General features: G+C 40.7%; 2 protein-coding genes across 4 annotated transcripts in view; both read left to right on the top strand.

Moving 5' to 3' along the window:
- The window catches only part of LOC130145027 (interleukin-1 receptor type 1-like), a 32,064-nt gene extending 22,557 nt beyond the window's left edge, over positions 1-9,507 (top strand). Inside the window, exon 12 of the mRNA XM_056329412.1 lies at positions 9,371-9,507. Within this exon, the coding sequence (XP_056185387.1) occupies positions 9,371-9,409 (39 nt within the window). The 3' untranslated portion in view covers positions 9,410-9,507. The remainder of the gene's footprint in view (positions 1-9,370) is intronic.
- A 4,309-nt stretch (positions 9,508-13,816) lies between these two features.
- Positions 13,817-24,784, top strand: part of IL1RL1 (interleukin 1 receptor like 1) — a 30,900-nt gene continuing 19,932 nt past the window's right edge. For 2 of the 3 annotated variants that reach the window (XR_008820097.1, XM_056327856.1), the window contains exons 1-7: positions 13,817-13,973; positions 15,169-15,298; positions 19,647-19,742; positions 20,628-20,698; positions 22,929-23,130; positions 23,428-23,596; positions 23,687-23,849. Coding sequence is in view for 2 of the 3 variants with exons in the window: in XM_056327856.1 (XP_056183831.1) it covers positions 20,632-20,698; positions 22,929-23,130; positions 23,428-23,596; positions 23,687-23,849 (601 nt within the window). In the remaining variant the exon portion in view is untranslated. Of the gene's footprint in view, positions 13,974-15,051; positions 15,299-19,646; positions 19,743-20,627; positions 20,699-22,928; positions 23,131-23,427; positions 23,597-23,686; positions 23,850-24,784 lie in introns of those variants that run through there. The other variant, XM_056327857.1, reaches the window with a different exon arrangement.

The following is a 24,784-nucleotide window of genomic DNA, read 5'->3' as shown; positions in this document are numbered from 1 at the left end:
TTTGCCTTTGAGTCCATACATCTGTTAATTCAGATTTAATTGGGAACTCAGAATTAATTGGGAAATGGGGAGTTGTCCTCTGTAGAGCTGTGTTTATCAGCCTGCAGCATGTGTCAATTAGATCTGACTGCTTTATGTTGAACAACACTTCCCATTGGTTATTCCAAGAAGACTCTGAATGGAGACCACTTCATCTGGGATCTGCATTCCAGCAGATCAGCCATGCGTAATGGCTGGAACACCATTACCAACCACATGCTCCCCAGGCAATTGAGAGCAGCACAGCTCAGTTGATGTGATGAAGTATGGATATTTTTTTGCCTAATTTAAATATCTAGCCCACTGGGCTGGGAACAAATAGATCTAATGGTCACATGGTGAGAAAATCTTGGGGTCTGGGATGTTGAAGTGTTTGTAGGTCCCTAGTCTGCAGATGGACAGGTTCAGTAGTCTTGGAGCCCTTGAAGAAGACTTGCCTCAGGGCTGCCATCAGAGGGGAGCAGTCAGGTGCATCATGAAGACTATATGAAAATGTCACAGCATTCCTGGGAGAAGGAAGCACTGGCATGTTCTCCCTGGCTCTGATGATTTGGGAATCCCATTTCACAGGCAGTGTCTTCTGCTACCTGAAATGATCAGCCCCCAATCCTTGCCTTGGATTGTGTGCCCACGCCCCAAGGGACCTTGCAAACCCTCTTTTCCCTGCTGGTGTGTAGCTTTTTTTTTTCTTTTCTTATTTTTTTCCCCTTTCTTAATTAATCTACAGCCATACAGTTTGTAAGTTGAAGAGTGTTTGCAAAATGGAAGTGATGGGTGGTCTCAAAGTCTATCTAGCACCTTTGCCAAAATCTCTGTGGAGCAAAACTTTGTACTTGGATTAATGCCTGTATTAAAATAATATTAATATGAATAATCTTACTATTAACGTTAATATTAATAATAAATGCAGCCAAATAAAAAATCTTGCCGTGGCTCAGGCAAAATGATTCTGAGTTCCAGAACTAATGGTGAAGATGAGACTTTGCAGAAAGTGTTTAAAGAAATTAGCAAGAATGGCTGGGGCAGGGTGGTTTGTGATGCTATCATCAATTCAAGGAGCTCTCAGTAGCTGGTTGGATTTTGTAGCAAGGACTCAGATGGCAATAAAGTGTTATAGTAGTATAAGCATTATAAGCATTATGAAGGTCACCTGATGACAAATGGTCCAAGAGCAGCCCCAGGCGTGCTTTGTGTGTAGGCCCTTAAATGTTCAGTGCTGCTGCTAAAGCTGAAAATTTTCTGCTCCAGCTGTGGGGAGGCTATGAGCAATCACTGGTATCCTGGGGGAAGCTGGGAGTTACAGGAGAGAGGAGCTCAGTGGGTTTGGTGGGAATTCAGGAATGTGGGAGTCAGGCCATGCACTTGCTTCTCTTCAGTCTCTCTCTTCCTTGGAACCCACCAAAAGAGGCTGCTTCTTGCTCACCTTGAACTCCGTGGCACACAGCTGCTTCTCACAACCAATCACCACCTTACTCATATGCCTGCACTTGTCAGTTACAACAGATTCTAGCTGGAATTGGGCTAGAGCGCTTGAGAAGGGAGTTGCTACATACATTTCTCTCAAGGATGTGAAGAATACAGGATAGTGGCTATTTCCATTTATGGAGTAGGATCCTGGCGGATAGTATGAGATGGTCATTCATAGGGAATAAAATGAGAGTTCTTGACCATATCTTAATAAGGGTTAAATCAAAGTGCGTATTTTGCAAAAAAAAACCCTTGCCATTTAAAACAATAACCATATGACTTCTTCTTTGCCAGCTAAATGCCATCTCAACTAAGTAAGAGGCTAACTGGAAAAAAAATCCTTGTAATGTTTTAAAAGTGTTTAGCCAATTTGACCTAGACCTGGCAGCATTATGAAGCTCTTATGGCCTGGCCTGGGGGAGAAGAAGGGAGGAGGTGAGGAGCAATAAAGTCAGCAGCACCCTACATAAATACTGATAAAGATCACGTGTAGTGTTTTGAGCTGGTTGTGGGGCATGTGGAGCAGCAAAGTGCCTTTTTATCTTTGCATGTACTTCTCTGTAACCGCAAACGTACTTAGAGGGGGCATATTTTACTGCTCTTGGCTTTTCTCTTTGAAGATAACTCCGATCAGCGTGATGATCTTTTGCTTTTCTGAGCGAGGCCACCTCCTGGATCACCATGTTCCTCTCACAAGACCTGGTGTTCTGGAAATTCCCTTGCCTTAGATGCAGAGCAGATACTTTTTTTTTTTTTCTTCCCCCCCCCCCCCCCCCAAAAGCTCCTGGTTTGTTGCCAGCAAAGTGTTTTCAAGCAGTGAGTACAGAGCACTTTTGAGGGGAGCTGTGGAAACAGTTATTTTTGGCCTACACTGAAAACCTGCACCTGTAGGTTTCAGTGCACTCATAACAGAGCCTGCAGGTGATCCTAAATGCCTCAAGGAGGAAAATAAGGATTTTGACATGTGATGAAGTTTAGTTACAGATGCGGTGAGTTTGTGTGTTACTTTGGCCAGGGGATTGTAGGGGCTGGAGGGAGATGTGCTGGCTGCAATAGCTCCAGCTGACCAATTCCTCAGGCCAAGAACTGTCTCCCAGCCAAAGGGCCCAGTTCACTTGTGAGAGCTGCTGGGAAAAAAAAGGAACAACAAATGCTGGAGAAGAGCATGAGAAATGCTCTGCCGAGTCAAGCCAGCAGCTGACTGAGCCAGGAGTTCTGTTTTCAGCAGCAGTGAAAGGAGCTGCTGAAAATCCAAGTGATATCTCAACAGCTGCCCCATTCTGCTGGGCTAGCTCTCCGACCGCCAAGGTAGCCAGGTTGGTCGCTGCTACTTTCTTGCCTCGCTGCCCAGCCTCGGCACACTCTAGCTTTGCCAGGGTGCTCCGTCGCTGTGGGAAAAGTGGGATTTTTCTGAGGGCTCAGGTGGGCGTTCAGGCTGAAGCCACCCTTGCTCTGACGCTGCACCTGCATGGAGGGCCAGCTCCAGCTGCACCCCTCGTTGCTGTCACTCAAGCCAGCTTGGCTCCTGTGCCATGGTCATGTTGCTTCTGTGCTGTGACGACCCTTTAGGCTGCATATGTGGTGTCTCAGGTCCGATTCCGGGGCTGCCATCCTTAGCCCTTCTTCACACTCACTCTGGGCTAAGGAATGGAGCCAGCAGCAGGCAGGACCCTAAGAGGAGCCTTCCTGTAGGCCAGGGATGCTCCCACGTGAAGTCCCTCTCCTCTTGCTTTACCCAGCATTACCAAGCTGCAGCACTGGGTGTAGAGACACCTTGTGCTGGCAGGCTACTGGGGTTTGTCCCCATTAGCTGTTAGCCAAGATTAGCTGGGGTGTTTTTAGTGTTGCAAGTTTCAGAACCCAGTCATGGTTGAACGAAAGCGAGTGACATTGTCATATGGGTGTTCCTGGAGATCTTGGGGTGCTCTGTGCTCTCAGTGTGTTTTGGTCTCCCATCTGCCTGTTTGCCTACGAATGTCAGCAGGGAGCTGTGCATGTTTGCAGCTGCTGGGCCATGGCTAATTCAAACTACATGGATTTTATTTCTAGCACTCCAGATGTGAAATCTGAGCTCCACTGAAACCCTGGGATCAAGATAATATTCTGGTGTCTGAACCCTGAAGTTTCTTTAGTTTGTTGTTTCCTCTTCCCTTCTGTAGCACGGACACACAATTGACCTCATCCTCCCCCAGGAAAACAATAGAGCTGTCTTTCCTTATTAAGGTGACTTTGGACACTGGGAGGTATTGAAAAAGTCAACATTTCTCTTAAAGAAAACAGCATTCTTAAATGGGTTTAGTTAGCGTCCTGATTTCAGCTGGGATAGAGTTAATTTTCTTCTCAGTAGCTGGTACAATGCTGTGTTTTGGGATTACTATGAGAATAATGTTGATAACACACTGATGTTTTCAATTGTTGCTAAGTAATGTTTATACCAAGTCAAGGACTTTTCAGTTTCTTACGCCCTGCCAGCAAGAAGGATGGGGAGGGGACAGAGCCAGGACAGCTGACCTGAACCAGCCAAAGGGTTATTCCGTACCACAGAACATCATGCTCAGTATATGAACGAGGGGAGTTTGCCAGGGCAGGGTGATTGCTGGTCGGGGGGCACTGGCTGGGTGTCAGTCAGCAGGTGGTGAGCAACTGTATTGTGCATCACTTGTTGCTTTTTTTTATTCCTTTCCCTTTGGATTTTATTCTTCTCCCCTTCATTCTCCTTTTCATTACAGCTTTTGTTGTTGTTATTATTATTATTACTATTGTTTCATTATCATTATTGATTTGTTATTATTATTACTACTATTATTATTATTGTATTTTATTTCAATTATTAATTTTTTCTTCTTTCAGCCCTTGAGTTTTACCTTTTCCTCAATTCTCCTCCCCATCTCTCTTTACGGGAGGAGTAAGCAAGTGGCTGCAGGATAGTTGCCAGCTGGGGTTAAACCATGACAGTTAGGAAACACTCATGCAACATGAAGTTACCAGGGAAAAGCCTGCAGGCATCATGCTGGTGCAGCCATCCAGTGCAACTGGATAATGGAAGAGTTGTGACACTTTTTTGCTATTCTCCTGGCATGGTCTGACAGGTGCTTATTCCCTGTCTTCACTAGTTTGGACTGTCCTGCTCCCTCTGCCTGCCAACGTCTGCTCCAAGGCTTTGCTTTCTATTGTGCCAGCACAGTTGCCTGTCCATGAAACCTGCCCAAGAACCAAACCAGCTGAAAAATAACTGCTTTTGTTGTTTCTCTTGGCCAATTATTTCTTAGGCAGATCTGTTTTCTGAACTGTCTGCCATCTAGGAACACAAAATATTTTTTTCTGGCACAGGGAAGGCAAGTGTGGATGATTAGGATGGCATAAGAAGAACTGCTGCTAGAGCACAACCTTGGTAGAGTTAAGCAGCTGTTTGAAGGTCTGTGTTCTTGTGGCTATACCTTTCCAGCTCTCAAATATGGTCCTTTGGAGCTCCCTCAGTAGACTGCAGTACCATGCCAGGAACACACTGAGATAATGTCTCTCTTCTTAGGCCACATGTTTGGGTTTTAAGGATGTTGTTCTATGCATTGCAACTGATAGACTTCAGTTGCCCTGGTCAAGGAGTTGAGTGAAAAAGGTCGTATCCTACAGTACACGGCATGGTCCGATGCACCGGCTTCTGATAAGGTGTATTTTCTGCAACCAGCACACATTTTCTCTTGGTTTTACCCATCACTTTATCAAACTTCAGCGCAATCACAGTGCTGGCTATCCAGTACATTAAAGAGAAAAAGATAATTGATCTTCAGGAAAAAGATAGCAGCCCTGTGTATCTTTGCCAGACCACACGGGTTCCTGGGGAGACCAGACTTGGAAGAGACATCCAATAGGAGGTGAATAAACAGACAAAACATAACAGGCTCGGGAAATTCCTGGTGCTGAGAACAAGCGGAGGCTAGGAAAGTACTGAGGTGGAGTTATGAAGTGTGTTGGACATCATGATCTTACACTTTATTTTTCTTAATAGTCCTTACTACAGAAGAAGTACTGAGCTAGATGGTCTGAACCAGCACAGGTATTGTCATGTTTCTATGACTTAACCTATGAAAGCAAGACAAGGATCTGCATCAAAATTTGCTACCACTGCTGTTGACAAGCATTCTTTCCCATTCATTTTTTTTCCTGTAATGTATTGATGGTTTAATTTCATAAATGGCAAGTCTTGGAAGGAATCATCTTGCCTGAATTGTAGACTCTTCAAAATTCATCATCTACTTTTGTCTGTCACTGCCTGTTCCTTTGTGTCAACAAATTTTGTCCTCGTTGTCCATTACATTGCCTCAACAGGCTCCAGAGTTGCTTTATACCCTTCTGAGAATTTGTCATTTTGCCATGATTTCAGTAACCTCAACTAGCTGTTTGTTGGTTCAAGATCTGGTGTTTCCATTGTTGCAGTAAATTTGTCCTTTCTCTTTTCAAGTTTTAATGGACCATTTGAAGGCAACCTGTTGGTGAAAACTACCTGGAAACATTTTGCTAGAGCAGGTTCTCCTTCTTTTGTCATCACTATTCTATTGTCTTAGTCTTTGGAGCACAAATATTTATTTTGTCTTGACACAGATGATACCTTTAGTGCTTCCTATTGGCTATTACATTTTGACTGAAATTTCTGTGTGCTTCTTCCTTCTTAGTAATTTACCCAGAATTTTAGTTATAACAAGTTAACATCTTATTCCCAGACATTGTTTGACTCAGTTGACAAAACAGATGAAATAAAAGATAGTAATAAATGAGTACAAACGGGCATATTGATCTACAGTGAGTTCAGTTGACTTTGGCATTTATAAAGAATGAAAGAAAAATTTTGAAAAAGTACCTGGAACTTCACAGACTTTACTGTTTGCATGTTGCCAGGGAGCTGCATGGACGAGACATGAATATAGTTATAACAGTGTATTTGGAATTGAACTTCTCCTAGAGTCAGTATGAGCCTCTGAATAGTTATGACCAATACTACTTACAACCTCAAATTCCACCTTTTTAGCTATGATGGTAGGTGGAATTGTTCATAACAATGATGCACAGATGTTATTTAATGGTAGGATTTCCATTCTAGGCTTTCTGTTCTCCAGCTCAAAAGAGCAGCAACATGAAAAAGAAAAAAAAAAAAAAAAGGAAAGGAAAGGAAAGAAAAGAAAAAAAAAAAAAGGCAAAATATAATCAGAATTTTGTATTTTCTATTTAGCTGGAACATTGGAAATATTCACTGGCAAATGGAATTTCCAGTAAGGATTTAGAGGTGGAGTTGATGGGAAAAATGGTTACAGGTGGGAAACTGATCGATTGACTGAAAGGTATGCCCACTGAAGTGTACAGTCTCAAGGTTTTTATTCTGCACATAATCTCATTCCTCTTCATGCTGGCTAGAAGAGATTATAGTAACACTTATTACAATAATTAGCTGTGCATTTGAAAGTTTCTTCTGAAATCTTCAGACCAGAGATATGCCCCTGCTTTCCTCATTCTGTATTTTGAAAACATAGTTGAGGTTTGTGCTGTTATGCTGAGTTGATATGCTTAACTTCTGTTGTGATGAATGTGCTGGAAAACATGCCACAACCTTGTTAATTTTGTTTCTTTTGCTAAGTGTATGTAGTTTCCATCTAGGTTTAAAATGTTTACAGAGAATTGATTTTTTTTTATTTAGATTTTCTCATCAGACACATTCTTGTAGTGTAATTCAGTATTTTCTGAAACTTCATAGTAAACTACTCCAGAAAGGCAACACAAACAGAATATTTTTAATAAGAATAATAACTCAAGGACTTCAGTATCACCCAACTATTTGTCAAAGAATATATCATGTAGCATTTGCTTTACATTTGTTTCCTTCATTGGTTTATCAGCCACAGTTGCTGTTCTACTTATGACTACTTTTAGACTGTGTCTTTCCATCCTTCAGCATATGAATTCAGAGAAAATGAGTACTTTTGCTAGTGATGTGGAGAGAGATTAAACCGATTCTTGGGTTTTATTTTGTATGGTAGACTGCCATTTCTGCTGAGCTCTTGGAATTCCAATTTTGTTGCTAACCAAAGGTCAGATCTGAGGTTTTGCTGAGGCAGAAACTCAACCTAACAGAAACTTTACGCTGACTTTACAGTACTGATAAGCTGAAGAAAGTCTGTGGAAAGAGCTGTCCACACAAACACACTCATTCAGAAAACTTCTGGTTATCTGAGGATACATTAATTTGCACATAGTATTGCTTCCGTGATACCCTGCACAACTAGAAATGTCTGTGCCTATGAGCCGTGTCTTTGCACCCAAATTTAGACATACACAGCCCCCAAAGGGGAAGGGAATGGTTCTAATCTGTTTAGTGGCAGAAGATAAGGACCTCTAAGATCAGCAGAGGATGCTCTGCTCCCTAAATTGTGCACTCCTGACCCTTACTGTTGACTGTAGAGAGAACGAATAGGAAATGCTTACTTCCATCCCTGGGCATGATGTAAGCTGGCTATCTGCCTTCTGAGAATAGATAATAATGAGCAGAAACAGCTCGATGATACAAAAACTCTGAATGCATTCACATACTAGCCTTGTGGTTAGAGCAGTCATCAGGAAACCGGTGACCTCCCTTGCCCTGAAGAAGAACGTGCTCCCTCAGCTCCTCCTAGGATGCTTCCTCTGTTTCTGACATACCTGGGCCAATTTGTACCTGGTAGTGCAGTTTTCCTTGTTGAAAGCGAATATGAAGGAGCCCAACCCACTTAAGAGGAGTCAGAGGCTCCAAATAAAAATGTCTTATTAATGTCCACTCCCCATGTGGCTAGAATCAAATTCACTCTTGGCTGTTCTCCGTCTTCTCCATGATGTATAAACCCCAACACACAGCATCTCAGTTTCAGTGGGCAGGCTGGAGGGTTCTTTTTTTTTCATCAGATTTTTCTGCTCCAAAGCAACAACAAAGGGGAGAAAAGGAACGAGCTCTTTCAAAAAGCATGACTTGAGACCTTATGGAAATATATCTCCAGGCTCTGCAGGAATTCCTGATTTCAGAGACGAAAAATTGCTCTTTTGGCTCTTGGCAGAATTATTAATCACAATATTTGTGCGATTAAATGAAATAACTGTCCAACAAAAAGAAAAGGAATTTAAACTTAATAGTTACCTCCAATGTTGTGTTTCTTCTGTTTCTCTATTAATGTTAGAAAATAAGAACTATCATATCAACTCACACAACCTCCCTCACCCTCATCTGCAGGTCTTTATCCTGTTGCTAATCAAAAGCACAAGCCACCAAAAACAGGCAAAGGGCAAAATGATGAACCCTGCCAGTGTCCTTTGTGTGGGATGGACATCCTCAGCTTAAAGTACCTTTTGCAACAGTATCTTAAATGGTGATCAGTGTATTTCTCCTTCTTAAATTCAAGTCATGCCTTTTGAACCCAACTGTGCATCTACTTTTGACAGCTTCACGCAGAAATTAGTTTCTGGTTTTATTTATGTGAAAGATTACTGTTCCCTGCTTTAACCATATGCTTGTTGGATTTCCCTCTTTCTTCCATCATAAGAGCTACTGAAAAATCAAAAATCTTTCCCTGTTATTTTTTTCCTAGTGCTGAAAGTCCTCTCTTTTCTCAGCTGCAGAGTGCCAGTCAGTTCAGTTTATCCTTGTAGCAAAAGCCCTTTGCACCTCTGATATCCTTACTGCTGTTTTTCGTAGCTTTTTTCATGCTGTTATATCCTTTTCATCACCGGCGACTAGAACTACATCCAGTGTTCAAGCTAAGGATATGTTGCATCAGTGTAATAAAATTTCCTGTTTTGTTCTCTGTTCTTTTATTAATTACTCCTCACAGTCTGTTTGCTTTCTTGCCAGCTGCTGAACATCAGGCTGTTTTCAGAGAAAATCCAGTGACCTCAAGATGTCCTTCCCAGGTAGTGAAAACTGATTGCTTCCTGTGTAATCTTTGGTAAGATTTTTTCTCCAAGAATACTGCTTTGTGTGATCAATGACTAATGGGTGACATTTCATAGGAAAAGCTTGGAAGTTCTTGTTTTCATGAGAAGGCTTGTTTTTCTTTCCAAAATTATTTTAAACTTTCAGGGAATGCAGCCATATCTGATAGTAAATCACATATGATGATATCTGATGATATATCATATATGATATAATGAGATAATTATCACATTTGAGATAATTATGACAAAAATGTTCTTCTAAAAACAGAGTTGATAACCTGCAGAAAAAATAAGACATTTTCTTAAATCATGATATTATCAAAAATATATATAATTTTTACAGCTAAAGCTCTGCTCCTGCACGCTGTTGGTATGTCATGACCCTCTTTTATCAGTAAGATATTAACTTCCAGTAATTCATACACATTAAGAAACAAACAAGACTATTTAGTAAGAAGTCATTATAAACAATGTCCTTTGTCCACAAATTGTCTTCAATGACTTTTTGGAGAATCCCAATTAATTTTAGTTGTATAAATTAGTAAGAACTGTGTCTTTTACATCTGAGTTATGATTTCCAGAATGCCATGTATTTATAGAAGATTCTTCCTAAGAAATCATGTAGGAAAAACTCCTTATTTGTAGGGAAGAGGTCAGATAGGAACAACACTGATGTGCTGAATAATCTGTTTCTACAGTAATAGGAACTGGAGTGGAGGAGGGGGCATAGGAGGAGGTTAGCTTCCCGTGCACTCTTGGTGGTGGTGGTGGGGGTTTGGCTCTAAGGGCCTGAGTCTTCTGGAATTATTCTATGCTGTTGCACCAAGCAGTGATCTCTTAGATCTAATGGTCTTTGACTTACAATTTGGAGATTTCACTTAGGCACATCTTGTCTGTGTCCTGGAGTTACTTGGACACAGGAGGGCTGGTTTATCCAACTTTTTCTATTGTGGATAAGCTTTGGATAGGTTTCTTGCCCAAAGGTACTTGCCTGCTCAGACTCGTGCTCATCACTGTACTGTAAGGCATTCTGCCATCCAAGGACAGGACCACCTGTGGGAATAGAAGATCCTGGAGACTGAGCAGAGTATTTTAATTTCCATAAGAGCAACAGATGGACTGCACCGATCCTCTCTCTGGTGGGCTTTGTGGTCTCCCCTTGGGGATCCTGCTGGCGGCCCAGTGACATTCAGAACAGCTGCTGTTATTTTTGTTCTGGCTGGCTGTATCCAGCCTCCATGGGATGGTGGCACAGCTGCTTTCCTTTTGGAGCAAGGCATGAAGAAGATAAATTGAGAACTTCTTTAGAAAGGGAATCTGGTTTTAAGATACAAAGGCTTTGGTGATGATAAGACTTTTGTTTGAATATCGTCTTTGGCCTGACAAGCATAACTAACATTGTTAAGATCTTTTATAAACTGCTGGTGATCAGATAAGTTCTCATATAACATATCAATGTGCAAACCAAAGGTAACACATGCCAGTCACATTAAAAAGGGCAGATATTATTCTTCTTACTTCAGCCAATTGCTTTCTCCAAGATACTCTCATGTCCATTTTGCATCCCTGAACTTTAATGCATGAGCTGGCAACTAAAGTGGAGCTGAAAACCTGATAACAGACTTAATAGCTATGCCCTAGTGGGATGAAGGAGGAAGATGAGTATGATGAAAACACTGATGGCTTTGTAACACTTAAGTTCTTATTAGTCCTTTTCTGTCCACATGCAAGTCCTCACCTACTGTTGTGTGGGACCCTGCCATGCCAGTTGACCTTGGCTGCCCACCAGGGGCCCACAAAGCGGTTCTATCACTCCCCATCCTCAAAAGGACAAAGAAATACTATGAAAACCATGGGCTGAGATAAGGACAGAGATATCACTTACCAATTACCATCAAGGGCAAATCAGACTCACCTTGGGGAAATTAATTTGTTGCTAATTCATAACAGAGTAGGATATTGAAACACTTAAGACAAAACTAAAACTACCTTCCCCCCATCCCTCCTAGGCTCAGTCTCACTCTCAGCCCTTCTACCTCTTTCCAATGAGTGGTGCAGGGGGGCAGGGAATGGGAGTTGCAGTCAGTTCATAATATTTTCTTTCTGTTGTTCCTTCCTCCTCACACTCTTCGCCTGCTGCAGTGTGAGGTCCCTCCCATGGGAGACAGTCCTTCACAACCTTTCCAATGTGGGCTTTTCCCACGGGTTACAGTTCTTCATGAACTGCACCAGTATGGGTCCTCTCCATGGGCTGCAGCCTTCAGGAGCAGACTGCTTCGGTGTGGGTCCTGCCCCGGCCACAGGTCCTGCCAGCAAACCTGCTCCTGTGTGGGCTCCTCTCCATGGCCTCCATTCCTGCCAGAAGCGTGCTGCAGCATGGAGTCCTTCACAGGCTGCAGTGTGGATATCTGCTCAACCATGGTCCTCTGTGGGCTGCAGAGGGACAACATGCATCACCATGGCTTCACCAGGGGCTGCCCGGGGCATCTCTGCTGGGCGCCTGGAGCCCCCCCTGCCCCTCCTGCCCGGCCGGGGGGCTGCAGGGTGCTGCGCTCACAGTGTCTCACTCCTCTCTCACTGTTCCTGTGCAGAATTTTTTACCCTTTTTTAAATATGTTATCACAGAGGTGCTACCAATGTCACGGATGGGCTCAGTTTTGGCCAGTGGTGGGTCTGTGTTGGAACCAGCTGAAACTGGCTCTGCCCAGCATGGGGGCAGCTCCTGGTGTCTTCTCAGAGAAGCCACCCCTGCAGTCCCCAAGCCTTGCCGCATAAATCAAATACACTCTGGTTAGGCATGTATCCCTGCAACAGTGTCTTCCTAGGACAACTATCTCAAACTTCTCAATGAAAGGAGCCAGCAGAGCTATGTGGGGACTGTCCCATTTGTCTTTATCACAGTGTGGGTGGTAATAAGCCTGCATGATTAATAATAAAGATCAGGGGCCACTCTTACCTTAGGGGAAGAGATGTCCACCCCCGTCGGAAATTTTAACCCTTGAAAAATCTCTCTAATTTCTCTTTTGCACAAAGCATGAGGTGCCTATGCTAGCCACAAGTAAGGCACCACAACGCAGAGGAACAGGAAGGACACTGCAGCCTCAGTAGGGTGGGTCCCCACTAGCTAAAACCACGTTAGACCTACCATGGGTATGGACAGACCCAGCAACAACTTCCCCTGGCATCCCACCCTTTGCTAACTCCACCGGTGCTCCCTAGGCTGGCCTCAACAAGTGCAGATAGGGAAACCTTCCGTGCCAGGGTCACTTCTGTCCAGGTGTCCCCTACCGTGTGCAATGACAGTCTGCAAGCAGGGTGCAAAAAATGTACACAGCAAATATTTTCTGGCTAATGCAGGCAGGTATTAGATAGCCAGGATTAATATGCTGCCAGAATAAGCACTGTTTCTTGGAGCACAGTGAACCCTGGTCTTGCTGAGTTGCTGTTTTCCTATCTCTGCTTTTCATCTAAGGTTTTTATCTTTTTTTGTGTCATCATTTTTCCTCTTGAATGCTTGAACTCTTAACTCGTAGGACCTCGGTAATTTCATTTGATCTGGGTTTTCACTTTGTGTTTCTAGCATGGCTTTAACTTGTATACTTTTCACAGCTCGGGAGTAGTTTTTTCCAGTACAACCGAGTTAAGTTCATACAGCCATGCTGCACCAAAGCCAGCCATGGAGTCACAGGCAGCTGAGTCTCTGGGCCATTGAATCCTAGTGCTGGTAAGCACTTGTGGGGACAACTACAACATCTTGATAACCAATATCAGATTTTTCTTTTAGGTCTAACACCTAGTGGCACTCCACTAGGTTCCCAGTAAACTCTTCCAGTGCTTCAAAGATTTTTTCTGCTTTTTTACGTAGATATTCCCTGATTCGCTTTAAGCCCATTACTTTTTGATGTCTTTGCTTGGAGAACATGGGATTCTTTCACTTGCCGAAGTGCTATGCATACAGGCTGCCAAGGGAGCATGATGCATCTAACTACTCAAAGAAATTTCTTGCCATATTTCTGTAAACACATTTTTCTGTATACTTATCAAATAGGACATTCTTAGAAGCTGGGCCAAAAGTTATAAAGCATTCCACATTGACTGTAGTTTCTTATGAAAGCTGCAGAATGGCTTTTGCTCAGCTAGCAACTATCCCCTTTAACCAGGAGCTCCACCTGCATCATGATCTGGGAACAAACTGGGCATGGGGAATGGACTACAGGATGAAGGGCTCTTCTGAGTTATGGAGCAACAGAATGAGCATCTTTGATCTAAGTTTTAGTGGACTTTATTGTAGAAAAAAATTATTCTGTATCTAGGCAATGGAAGTTAGTTTAACCTGAATATATTTAACCTTTCCCCAGAGTAACTGAAATGTTGTGGTGAGAGGATGCTGAATCTGCCACTGAATGCAGATGGTTACTCCAAACTTGTTGGCCAAGTCTCTAGCATTGGGAAATGAGGAATACCTTGATTAAGATGAAACTCATGAACCTGAGCAGGAAGTGGTTTGTGAGCTTTTCAAGGTAGGGATCTGAGATGGCCTTGACCAGTTGACCAAAGCGTTGTGGGATTTCATTGTTGCAGGGTTGGTTTTTTTAGGTCCTTTCTATTTTCTCTATCATGTAGGAAGTGCAATCCCCAGACTACTTCAAAAGAAATGTTTTACTAAGAACCGGGGAAAGCATCGGTGTGACATCAGTAAGACCTTTGCACACTGGCATATAATTGCTACATCTTTGTGCATTGATGTTGAGTTGCTGAATGCTGACAGCAGAGTCCCAGGAACACTGGAAGTGAGAAAAGTTATTCATGACTTTGCCAAGAAAAAAATAAGAGTTTGGATGACCATAGTATAAAATCTTGTTTGGTTAAAGAATGAACAGATGATTCTCAAAATGTCTGTAGGGGTTATTCTGCTAAAATGTACAAGCTGATTTGTCCCCTGGAATTTGGCTGATTTGGCACTGAAATTGTTCCTTTGCACTGGCTGCTGCGCAAGAAGAGGATAGTTCGGGACCATTGATCTGATGGGTCCAGGCTTAGCGCTGATGCTTGGAAGGCTGCTCAGCAGTCTGGAACAGAGCTCCCTAAAAACATCTTTGCGATGTTTGGTGGCCCATATGGTCTCCTGCCAGTCACTGTACACTGGGTCATGTTGACTGCTGTGGTGACTTCTGCCTCTTGCTCTCTCAGAGTTGCTTCTGGAATTCCTGTGGAATTGCTCTGTCCCTCCATCCTTCTTTCCCTCAGAGACTTAATTTAGCTGCTGGTGCAGACAACTTGTTTCTCAGCAGCGTTCTTCTATCAGCTTAGCTTCAGTGAAGCAGTTTCCTTCACTAAAAACTATTCCTGGTGCTCCAAGGACTTTTAGAGCTGTTCTCCAGGAGCTGCTGCCTGACTAGACCAGGCAAAGCTGTCACTTGTTCCCAGACAAAATCTGTTTCAAAGCACCCTCTGCCAGCTCAGTGTCCCTTTGTTCTCCTCAAGCATGTGAGAAAGCCAATAACCAGCCAGCAGATTTATTGCAGTATAATTATACTGAAGTGGAATAGTTTGCAATTAATGGAAAACCTGTGTTATTTGTAAAAAATATCTGATTAATTGGAACTATGAAATGTCATCTCTGATAGGTACTTAAGGTTACTATAATAATTTGCATGTTCTGCTCTATTCAGTGGGAGGTGTCTCAAAATGAAGCTGAGTATCTTGCTCCTGCAGATAGGAACTGCACAAGCCAGTTCAAAAGAGTTCCCAGCAATATCTGGTACAAGCTACAGCAGAAAAATTAGTGCAAAGGACTCAGCCACAGAGAGTGAGCCACTTCTCTGCTCTCTGAATTTTCCAGATGGTATGTCAAATTTTTATATTATCATTTAAACAAAAACAACTGAAGTATTTTATAAGGAAGTTTATTTCAGTTCACTTATGTGCTGCTTTATCTCAAGAAAAAAAATAATTAGATTAAAATAGGGGATATGCTTATGTGATAGGCCAATAATTTTTGGAAAAACATATTTATCTTATAATGAAGTGTATTTAGAAATGGATTTTCCCTCAGTTTTCTGACATATATTTTAGTAATATATTCAAAGAAAATATTTACTGTGCAATGGATTTTTCAGAGTTTAGTATATTTATGTACTTTCTTGCTTCAAAATGTTTGTAAGAATAATGTTTATATAGATTCTAGTATTTCCATACTTCAATGCCGAAATCCCTAAATTTTACACTTACAGCTCTAACTAGTGTAGGTGTTAACTATTGTGAATGCTAGTTCTGGAATAAGTTTGATGCTACTGCTGCTATTTTAATAGCCCATTTCCAGTCAGAGTGGGTTTTCTGGTTTGTTAGAAGAATGAAAATAACTTTCAAAAGGTGAACAAATGCATTCCATGTCTTAGTAAACAAATCTTACAAAACTGGTATTTCATGGTATGTTTATGTTGCAGTCTGTTAAGCTTTTTAAAGTACAAATTGCAGTAAAATTTCCAAGTTTTGTTAGTATGTAAGGTAATGTACTTTTATAATTTTTTTTCAGTTATATGAACAGTACTATAAACAGTTTGTTGCCAAAAAACAATCATAAATGTTACTTACAGTTGCCTTTGGAGAAGGAAGGAGTTAAGCTCTATAGACTACTGCTTCTGCAACATAACTAAGGCGTTCCCAGTTCTTTCATCTTCCTTTGACACTGGATCATTAGGGGCTAGGTTTTGACATAGTCTGGTAGTTATCTTGAGTGTCTGTATTTGGATCTAGTGCTTTTTCAGCATTGTACTGAAGTTTTCATTCACGGAGCTTAGACTTAAGCTTATAACATACAGTTATTGTGAGTGATAGGAAAAAAGAGATTTATGGGAAATGTCTCCTTATCTTTTTCCCCCTGAATATGAGTGATCTAATTATACTAAGTATGCAAAAAACCCCTATTATGCAAGTTTTACTTCAGATAAATGTAATAAAATGGAAGTTCTAAATAAATCTGCAAAATCAGAAAGAAAACTCGTAACTTTGTGTCTCAGTGTTTCAAGCTACAAGAATGTCTTCCTTTTGATTGTGGGATGTCTTAGTGCTTATATCTTGTGCCTCATAATACCATTTTGATTTCACCTAAGTATCATGGAAGCATAGATGCTTTCACTTTGCTTTGTGCAGAGTAATGCCACAAGCTTAAAGGCACTAGTGAACCAGCCCTTCTCTTGCTATTTGCTGTCTAGAACTCCAGCCTCTCCCTTGGGTTTTATTGAGGTAGTTTGGCAGTTCACTTCTGACTTTGGACAATGCAAACAGAATCATGTTGTTCTTTTAATTGTCTGAGCTCTTTGTATTTTTAGGGAACATTTCTGTTTAACCTAAAGCCCCCATATATTGCACATATTCACATACACAAACCCCAGACTCTATTAAAATGTTCCCAATACACAGCAACTTAAAAATGGGGCGAAAATCAATAAAGTAATCATCAAAGTTAGGTGGGGAGAATCTGTTCTTTCAGCACAACTGCTTTGCACTGTTTTGGTGCAGGCTGGTAGCCCAGTATGTGTAAGGTCTCTTGAAGACATACTTTTTCCAGAAACAATTTTCAAGGCTAAGTACAACTGGCGAGTGCAACGATAGGCAAATAGAAATTTCCTACTCGTGGATCATTCTGGTACTTGTTAGAAGCATTTTTGAGGGTAAGTAATTAGCTGTCTTCATTCCTGGACAAAGCTGTATCTCAAAAATGGAGAAAGTACCGCTCCTTGCAAGTTTTTGTTAATCACCAGCCTTCCATTTCTTAGGGCTGCAATAGCACTGGTAACAAGGGACTCACCAGTATCTCCAATAGAGGTATCAATTTTGGCCAAATACAAAATAGACACATACTAATAAAATATCAAATGAGAAAAACCTCATTTCAACAAGTCTCCAAATCTAGTCTGTGAAGCTGACTTTTCTTTTAAAATCAGTTGTTTTACTTTTTGTCATCTTGCCGAAGTATCTGCTTGCTTAAACAAAATAGCTTTAAAAAGTAGTAGGACAATTAGTGTAACTGCTGGTTTACCTCGTTGGGGGCAAATAAGTTCATGGAACAGAACAAAACACTTTGAGGGAAAAAGCTCCCAGCAGAGAAGAAATATTGGTAATTTTTTTAATGTCTATTTAATTACTCAACCTAATGATACTAAATTCTATTTATTATTCAGCTTAGAGTTCTTAGCTGCTTCTTAGGGTCTGTTTGGAGACTTCACTGTGGAGACTCAGTTGACACAGGTGTATCTAATCTCAGCTGTATGAACTAGCCCTGCGGCAGCTCGTGCTTTGCATATCATGTTTGCTTATGTGTATACACATACATGTGCTTTGCATGCTGTAGGCATCGAGCATCTGATGGCACGGTGCTCTGGGAGGCTGCATAAATAACCTTTGGAGGGATTCACCTTCCCTTGCTACATTGCTAGTTCTGACATGTATACCCTGCTGCCGTCCTCCTCTGGACAAAACAAACTATTCCAAATGTACGTGGGTAATGAATATTTTAAAATCAGCTTGCAAAACTGGCTGCCTGGTTGGGCAGAAGGATCTTTTAGAAAGAAAAGGTCTTCTCTGCATAAGCCAGTGCTCGGTAGCAAAGACAAAAAAGTATGGAGATGGCAAATTATTTGGAATGATCAACAATGGCTCTTGGGAGCTGCGAGTGAAAAAAGTAATTTCTGTGAGAAAAAACAAGTGAGACATAGGCTAACCAGAGCTGATTTGAACCAGTAAGATCAGGTACAGTAACAGGTAGTGAAAGACCGTTAACTAGAGTGGAAATTAGTGCAGAGAATCAAGTGGTGTTTCAGAGCGGATCTATATCATAACAAGGCTCAGTGAAACAAAGTTAAGGAAAATCAGTTCTAGATGGCAGTGTTTCGATTTTACCTAGAGAGACAGAAATGAAGCAGACAGATATCTCATGAATTGTGTAAATGAAGTGCTCACTGCAGTATGCCAGAGAAACTTTCTTCACTTGCTCATAATATGCTGTTCAGGAGATTAAGACACCATGTATCAATTAAATGTTGCTCGCAACAGCGAACTGGTTTTCAAATATGTGCAGGGCATTTGCAGGTCCCTTTTCTTTCTCAGGAGAATATGGAGCCATGACTCCCCATATCATTTTTCAACTGTGATCAACACAGACCTTAGCTCATGAATGAAATCAACACAGTTGCTGGGAAATACAAAACTGTTTAGGTCCTGAATTGGATCCAGGCATCTAGTAACTGGGATATGAGAAACACTGCTCCCCATTCCCACCCGTCACTCTAGTTTGCTCCCTGTTAGTGTCAGAAATAAATTCTAGGAGCAAGCCTTCTGCTCTGAAGGATGAACAAAGATAAATGCTTTGCTGTGTTGATGCTGTGAATTCTGTTGTGTGCCATTTCGCTCTGTATCCTTCTTCCCTGGGGGCCTGCCCTGTCCCAGGCCACTTCTGAACCCTCTTCTGGGCCAGTTTATTCATTCCGTACAGGGCAAAACTCCTGATGTTTGTTGTGCTGAAAGGTACCTTCTAAAAATCTATTAACTTGGCCTAAGATTTCCTTAAAATTAAAGAAGTCAATAGACTGGATGCACTTGTACGTGGTGCTTATCTCCAGCTCTAATGAAAGCAAGCAGCTCCTCATGCACACCGTTTCTAGGAGCTCCTGTCTGGTCACTTGCTTCCCATAAAAGGCATGGAATCAGTCTTGCCATGACGTTAATGCCGGAATGCTGCTTTTTTGGTATAAATGTCATCTTTCCTGTGACTTGTGAATATCCCTGCAAAACAGCTACACTGAGATTCTCAAGATTTTCTCTTCCAACACTAAGTTTTGTTGTTACTTTTAAAAGTAAGAATAAGCCTCTGTTTTTTAATGTTATTAAACCTTCTAAAAGAAGAAACTTTCCATATCAATACAAAGCTGGTGACATTTCTGAAAGCTCAACATTGAGTTTGTTCCGAGTTTCAGACTTGGCAAGAAGTCTTGACAGGGTCTGTCAATGTTTGTTTAGTCTGGAAATCTTTGGCACTGAAATAAAAATTTGTTGCAGCAAGGGTGATGACTACTTACCATGCCTGTATGGTTTTTGCCTATTTTTTACTATACCTCTTGTGCTTACTGTCTGCAAGATAAATTATTATTTGTTTCTAACTTGATTTCTCCTGAAAACTTATCTGCCATCTGTAGTACCATGGGACTGCTTCTTCCTCATACATAATAGTAGAACTCACTGCTCTGTGACCTGCAGTGGAGGGCAGCATTGAAGCAAAGGATTTATTAATGGTAAGTAGAACATCGCTTACAGCTGTGTACTATAGCTGGATTGTGTATCTGCTGCCTCCTGAGATATTCCTAGGTTAGGTCAATTTAATGTCCATGGACAAATAGCCAGTTTCTTTAATAAACGGGTTTGCTGGAGAGTGCCTGAACCACACCCCAAGATGTGAACTACAGCATCTGCATATAAATTAGACACAAATAAAACCAGCAGTGAGGCATGGGATCTGCCCTACTGCTGTTACATATGTTCCTTTACCTACCTTTTCAGTCCATTTCTTCAGTTCCCCTTCAGGTTCACATTGCTGATGGCACTCACCTGGTTTTGTTCTTCCTGCTAAATGCTTAACTAAAGAAGCTGTCACTGAAGATACTGCCACTTCCATAGAAAGCCAAAAAGATGTTGTGTACCTAAGCAGTTGATTTAATGTAAGCTTAATTCAAAGCCAGGGTATATATCTTCAAATCCAGGATGCATCCTTTTCTAAATTGAGGTATAATTTTTCTGCACTTGACTATGAAAAGAAGCTTCCTTAAAAAAAGCAGTAACCAAGAAAAAAGAGATTCAGCTTGAGGCCCACCATGGCAGAGTAATTCCCCCACCCCCATTGGACTAAGTCATAACATGACTTTCAATGGAACATCAACTGTTGCATTGATTATAGAGCAAAGTATCATCTCAAAGCTGCAAAACCACTCCTACACACACACACACACACACTCTTTCACTCCCTCCCTCCCTCGCTCCTGCACAGAGCAGCTGACATGCTGCAGTTTATCGCTGCATGATATTGTTATCTATTAGTAGATGTACATCAGTACCATGGCAACATCATAACTGATGCAGTCAGAGTAAATTCTGAGATATTAATGTTTTTCTTTTTGCTTTAGAAATATGATGAGGTATGTACATTTGATCTTCCTGTCTCCCTTCCTCTCGGTTTCCATGACATCTGAAACATGTAAGTCACACTTTAAAAATACTTTCTGATGAGTTTTATTCTGTGTAGGCTGTTCCCAAATTGGTAATTTTTTTAAGCTTAAAATTAGCTAGTTTACCTAAAAACACAAATCATAGCTTAAAACCTAGCTTTATGTGTTTTCTCTGTATTTTAAAATGCACCTAGTAATGTCCATTCCTGTAACATTAAGTCTAGGCTCTACTGCTCCTTGCCATCTCTGCAAGCAGAAAGAAAGAAAAGGGTCTTTTTGAAAGGACTTGAGAGTAGCTGGTGTTAGAGGCCCCAGCTGGGCAGTCTCCCAGAGCATGCTTAAATAACACCAAACAGGGCATATGTGTATGCACCCTGCTGAACCTGGGAGATAACTGGGCTCTTTGATCCTTAAAAATGATTTTAATATCCTGGTTTTGGGGGTGGTAACCCACAAGTGCAATGTAACACTAACATTTCCCTGCATACGGAGGGGAGATTCAAAACAGTAAGCTCTTTCTGACAGGTCAGGTCTGCTGACTCAGCTATGCAATGCTGAACAGTGACACAGTGTTACATAGCGCTCATCTAGTTCTAGTCTCCAACAGAGCTGCTTGTTTGAAAAATATCTAAATCTCTAAATATTTCCCCATATTCTTAGGTTTACAACAGCAATGCTAAGAGTCAAATTAATTACATTTATTAAGAGGCCAAATTCTGCTTAATAATTTGCCAAGATAATTTTCATTGATGTCACTGAGTTTAGATGAGGCCTCTCATTTTCTGTGTGTTCCTTTCCCCCCTGTATTTTTCCTTGAAGAAAGCTCTGTTTCCAACGTGTTCCTCCTTTGGTGGGGCAATGCTGCCTTTCCTGACACCTCTGATATACCCCACTGTCTTTGCAAGGCTCAGGGGTGGGAATGCTGTTAAAGTGATGGAGTTGGGGTGCTCATAGCTGATGCGGCTAATTTAGGTGACTGAATTAGTAAGCGAGATGACATGTAATGTCAGTGGAGATTGGCCACGTCTTTAGAAAGAACAAAAGCAGAAGCCAAGTGTTCACCTTGTAGAGAGGCTCACCACCTGATTTGTGCACTTATGTGTCTAAAGCCAAGCAGTGGCAAGACTCCTACAGTGTCATTTTTGATAGATACTCTCTGTTTTGGTTAGCTATTTCATTACATACTCTCATTTTCTTGCTCCCTTATCTACTGTAGCTCCTCTGCCAATCTCCATCTTTGTCCAGTCTCCATCCTTGTTTACTTTCTCATCTTTCCGTTTTCCAAAATGCAATTTAACTTTCAGATTAGCATTTCTATTTTCAGCAGCTAGTTCACAGTTCAGGTGCCTGGGTACTTAAATATCTGTCAAAATTGCTTGATTCAAGTTTCTCTGGACCAGTTTCAGTATTCAAAAGTAGAAAGATACACAGTAAAAAGAAATCAGTATTAGTGTCTTACTCCCAATTAGATCCTCTTTTTTCTTGTGAGCATGTGTGGTTTGTTTTCTTAAGCTTCTTATTTGTCTCTTATTCCTTTCTGGCATCTTTTCACCTTCCCATCATATTCTTCCTTTCAGTCTGTTACATTTCTTTCATTTTTTCACATTTTCATGCACTTCAGACAGAAACTCCTCTGGATTTTGTCTTTTTTTTTCTTTTCTTTTTTTTTTAATAATAATCTACAGAAGTCCTTCTTCTACTATTTTTTTCTTCCAGGGAAAGAAAAATAATTATTAATTCCTTTTTCTGTTTTAAAAAAAAGAACACAGCTCTTTCCTGTTGTATAAATAAATATTCATTATACTGAAGTAAGGAAAGCTAACTTCATAGTACAGTGTTAAAGCCAGTACTTATCTTTGTGTTTAAATTCCTGTTTTGAATAAAACCAGGATTTCAACCACAGATTTGCCTAAGAAGATCATTTCAAGAAATCACTATTTTTCAATTAAAACCTCATATTTTTTAGTGTATATCTGGTTTGAATCTAGGGTTTGTTTTGTTTTGTTTGTTTCTTTCTTTGTTTCAGTCCCACACATTAATTACTATTTTTGAAAACAAAGGGCTCCATAACTCAAGGTAAACAACATTTTTCTTTAAAAATATCTAGTGAGAATAAGTTTGCTATATATCTTCTCTGATAACCCAAGGAAGCTAGAGGGACATGACTGGCCTACTGATCCAGAAATGCCAAGTTCTCCTCTGTCTCAATGGGGCTAAGGTTTAATTAATCTGAGGTTTTTATTTTTTGTTCATTTGCAGTTGATGCAATGGAAGGTGAGGCTTTAGTTATAAAATGTCCCCGATGGAATTCATCTTTGAAAGTCACCTGGTATCACACGAATACTAATAAAATAATTCCTGCAGAAGAAGAGGGATCACGAATATTTTCCTTAGAACGATTTCTTTGGTTTCTGCCCAGTTCTAGAGAGGATGCTGGAAACTACACTTGTGTTATACATTTGTAAGTGCAGCATTGAAAAGTGAACGGCTTAAGACTGGAAAGAAACATACATATTTTAATAATGCATTCTAATTATTATCTGTGGGCATGATGCCATTTTTTCATGGTGTACACCATTTCATGTAACTTTTCATACTGCAATTGCTATTTTTGTAACAGATCATTGAAATCAATCTGTGACTGAACTGCAATAATAATCCATATGTTTATAAAACGAAACTCATATTTATTACAAATGTTTAATATATTCCATATAAAAATACTATCATTGACATAACCTTTATTCTATTTTTAAAGTTCAAATAATCGCACAAAGTCGTTCAACATGAATGTGCAGGTGCATCCATACAAACCAGGAGTATGTTTCCCAAGCCAGATTCGTTACCCAAATGACACTGGAAGAGGAAAAATTGTTTGTCCTACAATTGACAATTATAAGAATGCTACTATCATCCAGTGGTATAAGGTAAATAAAACCCTGATAGTGCCAGTTGTAGATCAGATTACTGTAAGAAGCTATTTGTAGCCAAATAAAGATTATTTTTTTTTCCCCCAGGACTGCAAACCTCTTCAGGGACAGAGATACTTCAAAAATGATAAATATATTTTTATTGCCAACCCAAGAAAGGAGGATGATGGTTATTATACTTGTCAGTTTACCTACACTCATAAAGGAAATGTGTTTAATGTATCAGCAACAAGGATTTTCATAAGTAAGGGTAAGACAGTCATTTTGTAGCTTGCTAAGATAAAAAAGACTGATGTCTACTTAAAGGAAAGGAAGGTCCTTTTGCACATTAACGAGAAAAACAGTTTCTTTTGGTTTGTTTTGCCTTCTTAATGAAACTTTAGAATAGCTTTTGTGGCTGGGGATCCAAATGGAGCAAAGTGGGGATAAATTCAGACGTGGTGACATTCAGCTTTTTGCTAAAAGTCTCTGATGACTTTGGTTACGTGCTGTGGTTGGTAGAGCTGTTTGGTAGCTCTTATTCCTGAAATGAAAGGTCTCCTCAGTGGGATGCTGCAAAGCCCTGTTTTCTATTTGTTTGAGAGAATTTGTAGCTAGTGAGGATCATCTGGTGATCATTGGGAATGCTGCTGTGTTGATGGTCTACAACTCAATACCTTCTGGTCCATCTTGATTATCTACCATTTATTTGATAGTGGGGCTGAAAAAACTTTTGAATTTTTCTTGAAGGAGACAAAATGAGCAAGATATTTATGTAGACAGAAAAGGAGGAGTGGAGCTCAATGATTACTGGGTCTCTGTTATTTTGAATGCAGCCGACATGGCCAAGGTGTGTGGACTTTGGGGTGCCTATAGGATGCAGTCTCCTCTTTTTTTTTTTTTTATTTTATTTGTATTTGAATGGTGGTTGAGGAAGAGCATGCAGCAATTAGCAGTTCCAGATTGCATCTACATGCAAAACTTCAAAATGTGTCTTCGGTTCTGCAGTTAGATCAGTAGAAAAATAATCAGAAAGACAGTTTTTGGTGTGGGAGTGGGGGTGGGGCTTTGGTTCAGGTTGTGTGTTTTGTGGTTTTTTTTTTTTTTTCAGAAATAGATAATGTTCATTTGCAGACTGACATCAGATCTCTGCTGTGGGAGGCACTCAGCTTGGGGGCAGAATGCAGATTTGGAGCATAGGAGCCT

The sequence above is a fragment of the Falco biarmicus genome, chromosome 2, assembly GCF_023638135.1.
Source record: "Falco biarmicus isolate bFalBia1 chromosome 2, bFalBia1.pri, whole genome shotgun sequence".
NCBI lineage: Eukaryota > Metazoa > Chordata > Aves > Falconiformes > Falconidae > Falco > Falco biarmicus.
The sequence above is the reverse complement of the archived record's forward strand: the minus strand, read 5'-3'. Positions and strand labels throughout refer to the sequence as shown.